Source organism: Lampris incognitus, chromosome 10 (assembly GCF_029633865.1).
Source record: "Lampris incognitus isolate fLamInc1 chromosome 10, fLamInc1.hap2, whole genome shotgun sequence".
NCBI lineage: Eukaryota > Metazoa > Chordata > Actinopteri > Lampriformes > Lampridae > Lampris > Lampris incognitus.
The window spans coordinates 53,117,954-53,133,064 of record NC_079220.1 but is presented as its reverse complement, the minus strand read 5'-3'; the positions used below and the strand labels follow the sequence as shown (position 1 = coordinate 53,133,064).

Sequence of the window (15,111 nt, the reverse complement as noted above, 5' to 3'; positions counted from 1 at the left end):
CACCTCGGCCGCACGGGAGGAGGCCGCGCTCGGCGACGGGACGGCGCACCGGTCGGACATTGGAAACGGGTTTTGTACACGCGGATAAACACAAAGGGAGAGCGACGGCTCGGGTCTGAGGTCGGCAAGCAACACTTGGCGGAGGCGCCGGCAATGGCGCGGAGGCCGAATGCGGGGGGAACGCTGACGGCGCCCTGCAGTAAGGACGCACGCACAGAGGGTTCAAACAAGCATGGGGTGGCACACCGGTTCACAGTGAACCGGTATAGGGACCCCTGGTCCTGGCTTCGGCGGGACCAGGGGTCCCTATACCGGTTCACTGTGAACCGGTATAGGGACCCCTGGTCCTGGCTTCGGCGGGGTCGTCCACATGTACATTCAACGCCCCGAGAGCACCAGAAGGCCTTTTTGTCCGTCCAATACAAACAGAACAGCCAAGAATTAAACGAACAAGTCCACAGTTGGGACCGCCTTCTCAGCAGCGCTGCACGTTGGGAGCCCGCCGCGCCCGGCGGGTCGGCTGGGATTCCGTGCCGCTGGCGGGTTACGGCGCCCGCGGGAGATTTACGATCTGAATAAGCGTCCTTGTAAAAAAAATAAATAAATAAAAAATGTTCACGGGGCCGCGTATCGACTCGACCTCGCGTTACTCGACCTCGCGTTACTCGACCTCGCGTTACTCGACCTCGCGTTACTCGACCTCGCGTTACTCGACCTCGCGTTACTCGACCTCGCGTTACTCGCCGTCCCCGGCAGCGTTTGGGCGAGCTGGCTCGAGAGCGTCCAACCAGTGTGTAGGAAAAACGAGAGAAAGCCTCCCCCGGCATGTCGGCGGGCAGCTGCACATGACGGCTAATGGGGGGAAAGGGCCAGCAATGCACGTCATTTGCAGAGTGGCTGTTATGTCGAGCAAGAGCGAGGGAGACGAGGGAGGGGGAATGGGGGGAGGGGGGGAGGATTTGAGATCCTAATGTTACCTTTTAGCAGCAATTTGAAGACTCTCTCTCTCTCTCTCTCTCTCTCTCCCCCCCCCCCCGGGAGCGCCACTCAAAAGACTCCTGCTGGGGAACATCTAGCGGCGGACGCCACCGTTACAGCCGGGACTGGCAAATCACCGAGGTGAGGGGACGCGAGGCCGCCGGCCGCACTTCAGCGGGCGGGGCCTAAAGCCGGGCCACCCTCCTCTCACCCTCCTTCACGGAGGGCGAGCTAACCGACGGGGTGGCCGTTCCCCGTCTTCGGCCTGTCCCCGCTCCTCGCCACGATGTGTGGCATAATTAAAGAGACTGGTCGGGGGGGGGGGGGGAGGGAGGCCCTGGAAGGCTGCTCTTTGACTCGTTACCAGATGTTTTGGAGGTCACTGCAGTTTACACACACACACACACACACACACACGCACACGCACAAAGTGAAGTGGAGACAGAGTAACAAGTTACAGATACATTCATGTGGACTGATTCACTTGGTATTGTGTTGGTAGTGCGTTGTTGACATTGTCATTCATCTCGAAGTGAGGGTGATACGACTCGCTCGGACCAAAAAAATAAAATAATTAAAACGCCGCGTCGCCGATCGCTCCCAGCCACGTCTAAACACGATTAACCACAGACGACGAGAGTTCAGGTAAAAACAGAAGCCCCGTCTATCGTTTTGCCCCCCCCCCCCCCGTCTTTGTGCGCCAGGGATCCACGCCTTTACTCCCTCCGGCTGGCGATGGCGTCACATCCAGTCATGCTGTTGGGCGGCCCAGTCATTTTTTTTATTTTTATTTTTTTTAATCTCCCTCGTTCCATCAGACATTCCACGCTGCATCGTTATCTCCATTATCACTTGCGGCTCCTATTGCGTCGTCGGACGGAGTGGTGCTTGGTATCGGGAGGAAACCGGCTGTCAGGTGACTCCTCCCGGGCGCAGAAAGACCGCCCCCAACTTCAATCTGATAAGGAAATATGTTGAGCCCTATAAGGTTGCGAGCATGTGATGCGTAAACATGTTCTTACCTCCGCTCTGGGCTGACGTGTTTTTCCACAAACGAGTTGTGCCCTCTGTATATAGAGACTTTCTCATGCAAGGATATAACTATACAATATCGCTAAATATCTTTAACTTCTGATGTAAACGCAAACATACAGCTACTGACTCTGGGAGGGGGGGGGGGGGAGGCCCAGAATTCATAATGATCTCTTTTAACGCTTCCTGTTTCCCATCGAGGGTCTCGATCCTGTGTTAGAAGGGCCCCGTGCTTTGCTCTGCCTTGAGATACACACACAGATGATTCGATAATTCAAACAAACAATCCATTGTGAGCGCACGAATCTTGGTAAAGTTCAAGATCCAGTCCCTTGAATGAAGCCTCCAGTCTCGTCTGACCCTCGAGAGAGTCCGCCTTGGACCCAGTCCGGCAGCCCGCCACGCTGAACGTGACCCCCTTCGTGCGACACCGTGGGAGCTGCGCCGAGGAGGCGGCAGACCGGAGGCTTAAACCCGGACCAACACGGTGGCCGATGATTGGACGGTTTCCTCCAGTAGGAGGGCCTCTTCCTGGCCTCTTATCAGTTCAATCCACTAGGAAAAGATCTTAACTGTGGCCCACAGAGCCACGCTTAAGATGGCCTACGGCACCGAATGTCCCCAGTGCATTCTTATAAGGCAGTATTCCACATTGCACCACATGAAATGACGAAGTGACAAAACTCTTATCAAGATGATGATTAAAAAGAACCAGCCGAGGCTTTAGAGAGAGGAGCCGTGGGGCGACAGCGAACGGCCGGAGATTTAACCTTGGCTGCGCCGATTCCAGCGAACACCGGCGACACCTCCCCACCATCTCCGTCTCAGGACTGCTTCCGGAAGTTGAAAATATCCCGAGTCTTGGGGCCCTTCTTGCCCTCCGGCGGAGGCGTGGGCGTGAGGTTTGGCGAGGACGAAGGCGTGGGAGTGGGCGACGGAGAAGGCGAAGAGGGCTGGGGGGTGGAGGTGCCTCCATAGGGGCAGCTTTGTGAGTCTGGGTGTTCGCCAGAGCATTCCACGGTGGGAATGTATCGGCTGTCCCACATCCCGGGACCGCACAGTTTACACAGGTCATGTAGGCTGCAGGGGATCCTGGGTAGGAGACGAAACTGGTAGAGGAGGCTGCGGGCCTAAAGGAACAGGAAGACAGCCGTGAGAGAGGTGCAGGGATAGAAAGGTCACCAAAAACAGTGTGGAGAGACAAGACAGCGGAAAGATGGGAGGGTAGTATGGGGTGAAGGTGAAAGAAGAACAAAATAAAGGCGAGGAAGATGAACAGGAGATGAAGGGAAACTAATCCTTACGGCCTGCACTGTAAATGCAAAATGGCCAACTGCAAATCTCCATCATAGTAGAGTCAACATTTGAGTAAATCAATAGCGCCGCCCCTCGGGATAAAAGATAAGCAAAACAAGAACCAAGGTCAATATTACCACGCATCAACTCCGAGCCTACGTACTCTTGGCGCCAGAGACGCGAAAAAGGCTCTTAGCGGGAAAATAAAACGGGAGTTGCGCGGGCTGCATGCTAACGCCGACCCGGGCGCTAACGCCCCATCCATAAACATGGGGCAGCAGACGCAGATACAGTAGCAAATCCTCCACGATGGATGGCAGCCTCCCATTTGGAACCTCAAGGCCTCTGCGGGTAGGCCGCAATTTATCACAACTACTTTTTTTTGTTGCTATACCGACCGGGCAGAGCCTCCGAGGAGCACAGCTACCACACTGAGCTGCGAAGAGTTCATTTCAAATGCCCAAATGTGCTGCGGTCAGTTTAACACAGGTTCTGAGAGGAGGGGTTCCTAGGGGTTCGTCACCTTGCGTAGCACCAGGTCGCCGTTCATGTGCATGGAGAGGTTGCTGAAGTGCAGGAGCATCTGGTCGGTGGCGAGCTGCTGCTCCGTCACGTCCTCCCCGTACAGTACAATGATGGCCACGCACAGGAACAGGTGGAAGTAGTCCGTCTGCGGGGAAGGAGACGGTGAGTACGGGTTCCCTGAAGGCATCGAAGCGCGTACCCCGTCGGAACGGAGGGGCTGTTAAAACGGGCGGACAAAGTGCACATGCAGTAGAAAACGGGGAGCACAGCTCCAAAACTCCCATTTGATTTCCACCGGCGCTCCTAATCTCCCACTTATCCCCTCACTCGCCGAGCACATTATCTCCTTTCCGTCTTTCTTTCGCTGCCGCTTGTACTGACCCCGAGGTCTGTACTCGGGCCTCCCAGGGGGGCGGAGCGTTTCTGGCGCTCGCCGCCCGAACGGATCGATTGTGATAATTCCCTGGCAGCCATCCACTTGACTTGTGCCCGACTGACCGTGTGTCGGCTGTCTTCCAATATTCCTTTTTGTGTCTAAATCTACATCCACCGCTCAATGCCCCCGCATGGGTTTGCCCTCCCCCCCCCCTCCGCCGCCTCCCTCTGTGGTTCCAGAGGTGGGGGAGCAAACCCATATGGGGGCATGTGTGGAGCAAACCTCCAATGGCCTTAAATCAAATTGAACCAGACCTTTATTGTACCCCTTTCACACTGGCCCAAAAACCCTGCTAGCATCCGCCTTTGGTGGTCAATGACCACCAAAGGCGGATGCTAGCAGGGTTTTTGGGCCAGTGTGAAGGGGGTATTTGACTCCTTTACTCTCTCTGGCACCACTTTTTCACAGGAGAGGAAACTATAAAAAAGTGAGCAGCTTTGTATTTCTCCTTAACAAAATGCTCCAACTCCCGGTGCACGCTGCTCATCTGCACCAAGAACAGCCATGCCCCCCTCCCCCCCCCTCCATTTTGTCACAGCGTTCATGAATTATAGAGCGTTAGCAGGGCAGTGTTTTCAATTATCCGACCCATACATTGTTATTGAAACGGGACCCGTGTTGACGAGGGAGAATTTGAACCCGAGGGGGAGGGCTCGCCCAATCGGTCTCTCCCTTAATCCACGGCCTCAGATAGTCCTCGCCGACCCACTACCGCCTTAATACCTACCGTTCTACACGGCCTCGCGTCGTGTAGTGCGGGCCGGCTCGGCTCGGCCCGGCCCGTATGTGGCGGAGAACCACGTACCGCCAAGTTTACCGTTTAGGTAGTTCAGGGACGCTCTTATCCGGAACGACCCGTCCCAAGCGCAGCAGCAGAAAAGGTTAAAATTCCTACACGGATAAACTCCAAGGGGGTGAGGGGGGGACCCAAACGCTGAGAAGTGTTTAGGTCAGGACATTCTTGCCCATACAACATTCCTGAGACCGGAGAACTTCCACACAGCGGAGAAACGCTGGGGAAAATAAATAGATGTCACGTTGGGAGAGCGGATCCCTGTTCGGTGCGAGCGGAAAGGGGCGGGGACAGTGCGGCGAGGGGGGGAAAACGGTGAGCCGATAATCTCGTCGCTCACCAGCTTTCGGTGCCCACCGCGGGTACTTCAGGTGGACGGCTAACAGAGACTGGCGGCGTTGCGGTCCACACGGTCCGCGGGAGGTATCGGACGTCGTCTCGCGGCGTCGCCTCGTCGAGACGCGCTCACCGGAAACCGGTGAAAGGCCACGGACGGAATTGACGTTCCTCTGGACATCCGAATATACCCTTTACCTCTAATTACCCCGCTCTTCCGAGCCGTCCCGGTCGCTGCTCCACCCCGTCTGCCGATCCGGGGAGGGCTGCACACTACCACCTGCCCTCCTCCCATATACGTGGAGTCGCCAGCCGCTTCTTTTCACCTGACAGTGAGGAGTTTCGCCAGGGGGACGTAGCACGTGGGAGGATCATGCTATTCCCGCCAGCCCCCCCCCGAACAGGCGCCCCCCTGACCGACCAGAGGAGGCGCTAGTGCAGCGACCAGGACACACACCCACACACATCCGGCTTCCCACCCGCAGACACGGCCGGTTTGTAGGGGCGCCCGACCGAGCCGGAGGTAACACGGGGATTCGAACCGGCGATCCCCGTGTTGGTAGGCGACGGAACAGACCGCCACGCCACCCGGACGCTGAACTCTTGAACGGCAAACGTCAAAGACAAACTCGATACTCACTGCCCTGAAGCTCATTTTGCAACCCCCCGACCCCCCCCGTCTGGGATCTACTACGTCACAGTTTCGACGTGTTCTCGTTTACCTCGCCCTCGCCCAGGGTCGCCCGTCGCGACGTCTCGCTTGGCAGACGCTTTCCTCCGAAGCGACTCGCGAGAGAGTTAGCGATGAGCAGATATGTTTGCGGTATGAGATATTAACGGCCTAATAGCTCACAATGACATATTAATGGGGGTCACGTATCCACGGGTATAACGGCGGCGCAGCAGCTCAGACTCTGAACGACATCATCGTGCCGGTAGCGACTTCAGCAGGATACGGCCGAAGCCACGCAAACTAACGAGAACCCCCCCGTCGTCCCTTCGGCGGCGTGTGTGTGTGTGTATGTAAATCAACTACATGGCCTCTCCCTGACCTGGTAGTGCGCCCAGCAGGCCTCCCACATGCGCAGCGCCTCGGTGTCAGGAAACTCTCGTTTGAAGCAGAGCAAGATCCAGCGGTGGCAGAAGAGCAGCTGCAGGCCGTCCTCCCCCAGACGGGTCAGATGCTGGTGGAAACGGGGCAACATCAGACGCAGCAGCTCCCTCAAGTACATCTAGGGGGAGGGGGGGAGGGGGAGGGCAGAAGAAGCAGTGGGGGGGTGGGTGTTGGTTATGTGGGCGTGTGCAAATGTTTAGTCTTGCATAAAACGGGAATTTCAAATATTGTACACGAACCTGATTTACTACACGAAGGGGGGGGGGGTCATACGGATGACTCGCATTTGGAACCTAAGCTTAACCGACCCGAGACGAGCTCTATAAATCTGTTTCGGTCTTGACCCGGGTCCGAAAACGGGTGAGCAGGAAGAAGAAGTCACACACACACACACACACACACACACACACCCACACCAAACATTGACCCTCACCAGCTGCCTTTCCATGTCCTCGTCGCGTGGTGAGCTGATGAAGATCGTGTTCTCCATGAGTCCAACGAAGCACCAGAAGGTGTCGCTTTCATCTTGGATTTCCGTCAGCAGGGGGGCCACCAGGTCGGACATGCCCTGGCAGTATCCCATGTCTGGGTTGAACACCGCGTAGTTCAGCAGGACTCGCCTGAGACGGGGACAACAGGAAGTGATTCGTTATTAGCCCTCTTGTGTCTCAACATATCATTGGTCTCCGGTTTATTTTTTTTCTCGTGGGGGGGGGGATTTCCCCGCCCCCTTTTACCCCGCTCTTCCGAGCCGTCCCGGTCGCTGCCTCCACCCCCTCTGCCGAGCCGGGGGAGGGCTGCAGACTACCACGTGCCTCCTCCCATACGCGAGGAGTCGCCAGCCGCTTCTTTTCACCTGACAGGGAGGAGTTTCACCAGGGGGACGTAGCGCGTGGGAGGAGCACGCTACTCCCCCGCCAGTTCTCTCCCTCCCCCTCGAACAGGCGCCCCGACCGACCAGAGGAGGCGCTAGTGCAGCGACCAGGACACATACCCACATCCGGCTTCCCACCCGCAGACACGGCCAACTGTGTCTGTAGGGACGCCCGACCAACCGGGATTCCCATGTTGGTGGTCTCCAATTTAAAAGATGCCCCCCCCCCAAGAGTAACTAATAAATGACATCAAGCTCATCATAAAGGAAATATCTGCTGTTCATTTCGTGCGGTATGGCACAAGATGAGACCTGTATGGAGCAAGCCAAACCACAAGTACTATAAAAACAAGCAACACTTGCGTCTAAGCAACTGGAAATGTTAAACATGTGCTCAAGCCATGACAACACTTCATTACTTTTCATGGCGTCACGCGGGAGCCAGGGTCGGGCACCATTCAGAGGTGAACCGAGAACACCTCCTTGCGTTCCAGTTCGAATCTTGACGACGAACTGGATTTGAATTGAGGAAGCAACAAAACAGGACGCGGCGTTATTAATTCAAATGGAAACGACGAGCGGACGCTGTGGGTTAGGCACCGCTTCTAACCACAGCGCTTCACGTGCCAACATCATCTCTACATTAGAAACGTTACACCGATCAGCCAAAACGGGAAAACCGCCCGCCTAATATTAGGTAGGTCCCCCTCGTGCTGCCAGAACAGCTCTGACCCGTCGAGGCATGGCCTCCGCAAGACCTCTGAAGGTGTCCTCTGGTATCTGGCACCAGGACGTTAGCAGCAGATCCTTTAAGTCCTTCGAGTTGTGAGGTGGGGGCCCTCCGTGGATCGGACTTGTTTTTCCAGCACCGCCCACGGATGCTCGATCGGATTGAGATCCGGGGAATTTAGAGGCCAGGGCAACACCTCGGACTTAGACCACTTTTATTTGGCACGGCCTCGTATGCACGTCTCATGCATACAAGGGAGCGAAATTACGTTTCACAGGGACCCCCGTGCCACATAAAAACAAACTACACACAATAAATATCACCAACAAAAAGTGCATTAGAAACAAGAATGACTTCACAGACCTAAACATCACGAGCACACCTGACACGGACGGCGAGTAAGACGGTCAAAAGCCATTTTACGGAAGGTCTAAGTTGTTCCGGCTGATGAGGAACCTCTCGGTCTGAGGAATGAAGCTGTTGCATGGTCTGGTGGAGGCAGCATGGATGCTCCGGTCCCTCCTGCCAGAGGGTGGGGGGGGGGTACCCTGAACTCTTCGTCATGATCCTCAAACCATTCCTGAACAATTTCTGCAGTGCGGCAGGGCAGATTATCCTGCTGAAAGAGGCCGCGGCCATCAGGGAATACCGTTACCATGCAGGGGTGTACCTGGTCTGCAGCGATGTTTAGGTAGGTAGGTGGTACGTTCAAAGTAACGTCCACATGAACGTCAGGACCCAAGGTTTCCCAGCAGAACACTGTCCAGAGCATCACACTGCCTCCCTTGGCTTGTCTTCTTCCCATAGTGCATCCTGGTGCCATCTCTGCCCCAGGTAAATGGTGCACACACCCGGCCGTCCACATGATGTAGAAGAAAACGTGATTCATCAGACCAGGCCACCTTCTCCCACTGCTCCATGGTCCAGTTCTGACGCTCATGTGCCCATTGTAGGTGCTTTTCGGCGGTGGACAGGGGTCATCATGGGCACTTTGCCCGGTCTGCAGCGAGCTGTGATGCACTGTGTGTTCTGACACCTGTCTGTCACAGCCAGCGTGACCTTTTTCATCACTTTGAGCTACAGTAGCTCTTCCGTGGGATGGGACCAGACGGGCTAGCCTTCTCTCCCCACGCACATCGCATTGGGCGCCCACGACCCTGTCGCCGGTTCACCAGTTGTCCTTCCTTGGACCACTTTTGGTAGGTACTGAGCACTGCATACCGGGACCACCCCACGAGGCCTGCCGTTCTGGAGATGCTCTGACCCAGTCATCTACCATCACAATCTAGCCCTGGTCAAAGTCTCTCAGACCCTTATGCTTGTCCAGTTTTCCTGCTTCCAACACATCAAGTTCAAGAACTGACTGTTGACTTGCTGCCTCATATATCCCAGCCCTTGAAACAAGATAATCAATGTTATTCGCTTACCCGTCAGTGGTTTTAATGTTTTGGCTGATTGGTGTGTCCAAATTAAGTGGAATGCTTCTAAACACTAATTTTTAGCAACGGATCTTTTCGTATGCTTTTCTCCCAACAATGAATCTATGAAGTGCCATCTATATAACAAATTACTGGATTTAATTTATTTTAACTTTCATTTTGTGGAACATGACAGAAGAACACTTCATTTCCCAGAATGCTTCACTTCCCCCCATAGTCTTCAAAACGTATTATAAAGCCTTTGAGGATCATTTCAGGGGAACAACGTTGAACAAGTCGTGGGCTGGCTGCATTTTTCCATGACGTGTTTTTGTTTGTTCAGTAATACCGTTGAAATTAAAAACAATATTACTAGCATTCTACATATAAGGGAATAAATGGGAATGACCTGGAAATAAAATATGTTGATGTCTTTATGCATGCTCAATAACCCAGGTGAGGAAATCACAGAGTGTTGAATCAGTTCATCTGGACACAAGGTTTGTTGAGCGAGACGGACGTCGTGTCCAAATGAACTGATTCAACACTGTGAAAACATATCGATATCTATATTTTGTAGCAAAACAAGTTAGATCCAGCATCTCGTGGGGCACGACCAGTTCAATTCGAATTCCAGCTCTTGAATTGACTGGGGTCCAATTCTCGAAAGTCAGAATTTTGCCCAACCCTGGTGAGAGCTAGCTAGAAATCATTCTTATTGTCCTGCCTTGCTCATGAGTTCTCGTGTATGCTGGTGCAGACATTTTCCTGCTTTATGCTTAGGTGAATTCTGTTACTCTGAAAAAAATAATAATATTTCATGCAACTCGCACGTAGTGCTCAATCAGAGATGGGCACAAATACATCAAAAGTATCTTGTTACAAATTACTAATGCTTGCTCGTCAAATGTATCACAATAAAATACAAAATACTGGTATGAGAAAATGTATTTAATTAAAATACAAGTAATTTAATCCATTCTTTCATTATCCAAACTGCTTATCCTGCTCTCAGGGTCACTGGAGCCTATCCCAGCAGTCATTGGGCGGCAGGCGGGGAGACACCCTGGACAAGCCGCCAGTCCATCACAGGATCCACACACACACACACACACACACACACACACACACACACACACACACACACACACACACACACACACACACACACACACACACACACACTCATTCAAACCTAGGGACAATTTACTACGGCCGATTCACCTGACCTACATGTCTTTGGACTGTGGGAGGAAACCGGAGCCCCCGGAGGAAACCCACGCAGACATGGGGAGAACATGCAAACTCCACACAGAGGACGACCCCCAAGGTTGGACCACCCCGGGGCTCAAACCCAGGACCTAAATATACAGGGAGCACCTGGAGATGTGGCTTGGTACTCTATACAAACTGATATCACACGGTTTAGGCGTTTAGTCCTCAATATGGGTCTGACTTTAACCCCCCTTCATTGAAATGATGAGCTCTGCTCATTTCCCCACAACATAGATTTGAGGTGGTAAATCAGGATATCTTGGAGGTGGGAGGCTGCGAATTCAGGGGTGCATGCTGGGTGGTTTCTGTCAGTCGAAGCGACCATTGACTAACTGAGTGAACAGCCAGTTGAAATGTAGGGTGGTGGGACTGAACAGTTAGGCCCCAGTGATACACTAGTTCTTTCAGAAGACAATAAGACTGGGCATTTAACAGACGCATTTATCGAGAGCAATAAATACAAATGCAGTGGAGTAAGAACATTTCTGAGATCTCCAACTTTACAAGCAACCAATTGAACGAGTGCAAACGACACATAACAGTACCATTACAGCAGAGTATGACGCAGTACAAAATAGCAGGAGAAAGAAGCTTTTCGGCACAATTAATACCCAACAATTTTTGTTTTTAACATTTCTGTTTTAGTTGTTTTTCAGCACAACTTATTTCTCCAACAGTTCAGCTGTTAATCGCCTTCTGTGAGGGTGGTAAACCACGCCTGCAAAGGAGAAGAGATGCTCAACTGCTGCCGACGATGGCAGAGTGGCGTTGAATCTCACAAAGAGGAGCTTGATCAGTGGATATGGATCCAGCAAGGAGAGGTCCTTTCTGGGGTCCTCCAGGAAGTGAAGGGTCTCCAACTCTGCTTTGCTGTGGCTGGGCAACATCTCTCTGTCCAACTGGCTCTCACTTCCTGTTGTTGGGATTGGAAACAGCAGAGGTAAACATGGAAACAAGGTTGTTATGAATTTACATTAAACTCAAGGATTTTTAATATCACAAAGAAAATTAAAAACGTGACATGAAACTAGCAACTCATTTATTTTCTAATTGATGAATATTAATTTTTGATGATTAATTCATGAAACTGCAGTTTAACCTTAAGACACTGAAGTGAGAGCAGTTTACCTGTACCCTGGTCAGAGAAGATGAAGAAATCGTCTTCATTCTCTTCAGCGGTGTTTGATGAGGCAGTCTCACTCTCTGACACAAGGACAAGCTCCTCAGCTGAGTGCAGAAACAGGTGCTGCATCTTCTTTGCAGCTAGTTTGGGAGGCAACCACCTCATCTCGAAAGCCGGGTGGGCTGCCGTAGCCAGGAAGGCTTCACTTGATATCAGTCCTCAGCTGTAAGAAGCTACCGAACCTTTTCTCAAAGCCAGCTATGGTGGCTTGCAAGATATGTGAGCAGTACCGCAGGTTTGAAGCTTGCAGGTCATGTAGTTTAGCCTGAACAGCAAAGAGGGTAGGTATGAGGTATTGCTAGAGTAGCATGAGGTCTGACCTTGAAGGCAGTCAATTGCTTGGCTTGAGGACTCTGCAGTATTCCTCAAGGAAATCAAGCTCGACCTCTTTGAACGGTGGGAGTTGCAAGACAGGCATGATCTCAGGAAACTTGTCCCGAAGAAATGTCAGCTGACTCAAACAGTCATAAAGAGAATTCCACCTAAAAACGTAGGGTGTGTTCAGTTGCTGGTTAGTCGAGTCACTGAGTATGTCTGCACCATATGTTGGTCTGCCAGAAGCATTCCATAGGGCTGAACACTGCCATGGATGAGTGACTCAGCCTGGAGAGAGCTGAATTGTCTTTAATTGCCCTTTTGGCATCAGTGGTTGAAACCAAACTCAGTGTGTGAGTGGGACACCTGATGTGAGGTGGTAGAAGGATAGCACACTCTTGACACTTCTCCCTCTGGATCTATTATTACAAATGAAAGATCCTGCTCCTTCTCATCCGTCTCATGCTGTTCCTCTGAAACGACTGAGATATTGAACTCTCGAAATGCTTTTGAGAAGTTTGATGCGTTGTCAGTTACAGTAGCCATAATAGTGTCCGTTGTGAGTCCATATTCTGAATGGATTTCCTCCAGTAGCAACTGGATTTCCCCCAATGCAACTGTAGGTATGTGGACTGGGAAAATGTCTGCAAGCAATAGCAGCCGATTCACGTTCTAGCGTGTCTGTTTGTATCCAATGAACAGTGACTCCCATACACCTTGTTTTTTTAGTTGACCGGATATCTGCAGTGGTGCAAACATGTTGTATGTACTTAAGTCTCGCCTTCAAATTTGCTGTTTTATTATTAAAGTCTTCATCGATTCTCCTCCCAAATGTCTTCCTGGACATAACTTCCAGCACCTTGACCAAGTCCCTGTACCAAGTCTATAAAGTCTTTATTCTCAATAGCGGCCAATGGGTAAATGCCTTTAGTGACAAAGGAGAGAGTCAGTTTTGTTTTGTGTCACTGGACCATGTTCAAAGAGAGTAGTTTGTTTGTATGAGGTCCTGTTTTTTTTTTTTTTTGCTTTTCCCACTGGCAAATTCCTTTTGTGGTCTTCAAATTCCCTTATTTTGTCAGGGTTGTCTTCGTTTCAAGTGGGTTTTAAAATTTGATGTCGCTGCAAGACAGACACATATTATGTCCTTTTTGTTAGTGCACAGCTGACACCCACCATCTATCTTTCCATTTGGGATCTGCTTCACTATTTGGAAGTTTTTCCCATCCAGCATTGCACATTGAGCATTGGTGTGCCTTCTTCTTCTGCAGATGTGGCAGATGATGGGCCAGCCGCGCCAGGCTCTGATGATTCATTGCCACTCATCCCGAGACGACTGACTTGAAAAACATATAAAAGATCCCGTTAAATTGATTAGGCCTACCAGTTGCAACTTAAAACCAACAGCATTCAAAACACTGACAACTCACATAACAGACACTAAAACAGTCATTTATGTGTTACTTAAACATCATCCAGGAATGGAGTCAATTATATTAACTTTATAATCCATATTGCAAAACGTTTTGTATAATTTTTAAAAAAAAATATTTAGAGTAAGGATCAGAATGACAAATTTTAAACTGATACATGACTTGCTGTCTTAAAATCTATAATGAGTTTTTTTTTAACCTGAACATTAACCCGACCACCCCCTGGCATAGCAAACACTGTAAACACCGCGCAAACTATTTCTCTGACAGCTATTAAGAAAGGCCACTATAAAACACCTAAATGTAGCTATGCTAGAAATTAATTCTGTCCCGAGTTACAGAAGTTGCTAATAATTAATCTCGCTAATGACGCTTCCCATATGACGAAAACAACGAGATGCCGCTGTCCCAGGCTGCCTGAGCGTGTCTGTGACGTTAGCTGGTATGCTAATGTTACTAGCTAGTCATTTTAGCTGGTATGCTGACGTTACTAGCTAGTCATTTTAGCTGGCATGCTAACGGTACTAGCTAGTAAGTATATTTGCCAGTTCTAGAGCACATGTGTTTGCTAACTGCTCTCTTCTTCTGTTGTATTTTAGAGATATTCAGGAAGCTTGTCTTAGCATGCAATATATCTGATCATATTTTGATTACATACCTTCATCTTAGGGGAAATTTGCACCAAACACCAAAGCAGCTTCTTTCCTCAAGCTACTGGTCACAAGGAACACAAGTCAAATCCAGCAGTTCACAATGAGCGCGCTGCTGGACCCGACAGGACACGTCACGTGATTCACCTGCATTTAGCCAAAGACTGTGATTAGGCTAATGGTTGTACACTTTTTTTCTACAGTTTAAACCTGGGGATAAAAATGTGGGTAACACTTCATAATAACTACACAAATGAAGCATTAGTAACAACTGAATTCATCATTTGTAAAGCAAGACATGCACCAGTGGTTAGTGAGTGTGTTAATAGATGTTTTATAAATACTTATTAATACTGCAATTCACGATCAATTCATGCACGAATCGACATCTAAATAGCTTGTTAATCATGTACTTACACTTTCTAAAGGATTTTTGTGAGTCTCAAGGTACTGCTGGCCCTTCAATCTCATGTATGAATGCTTTGTAAGGCATAAACAGTCCTCACTTCAGATGAGGTCATCCAAAACACTTAACTAGTAACTATCTGAATTAATCATGAATTGCAGTATTACTAAGTATTTATAAAACCTCTATTAACACATTCACGAACCAGCGGTGCATGTCTTGCTTTACAAATGACGAATTCAGTAGTTACTAATACTTAACTAATAGTTCATTTGTGTAGTTAGTGTTGCCAAAATGTGTCTTATTTGAGAATAAAATGC

At 50.5% G+C, this 15,111-nt stretch overlaps 1 protein-coding gene across 1 annotated transcript; it reads right to left on the bottom strand.

The window, feature by feature from the left end:
• Window positions 1-2,663: 2,663 nt before the first annotated feature.
• LOC130119867 (TBC1 domain family member 16-like) lies at window positions 2,664-8,678 on the bottom strand. Its single transcript, XM_056288458.1, has 5 exons — window positions 8,662-8,678; window positions 6,944-7,130; window positions 6,449-6,628; window positions 3,830-3,976; window positions 2,664-3,140 (listed from the first exon to the last, which is right to left on the bottom strand). Exons 1-5 carry the CDS (start codon window positions 8,676-8,678, stop codon window positions 2,835-2,837), a joined length of 837 nt encoding a protein of 278 aa, XP_056144433.1. The 3' UTR covers window positions 2,664-2,834.
• Window positions 8,679-15,111: the final 6,433 nt, after the last annotated feature.

What these genes read in the sequence shown, in the direction of transcription:
- LOC130119867 (XM_056288458.1), bottom strand. An exon ending in AGGACATGGAAAGGCAGCTG is followed by an intron (nt 6,629 to 6,943) that starts GTGAGGGTCAAT and finishes CCCTCCCCCTAG; the next exon opens with ATGTACTTGAGGGAGCTGCT. An exon ending in CCTGCTGGGCGCACTACCAG is followed by an intron (nt 3,977 to 6,448) that starts GTCAGGGAGAGG and finishes CCTTCCCCGCAG; the next exon opens with ACGGACTACTTCCACCTGTT.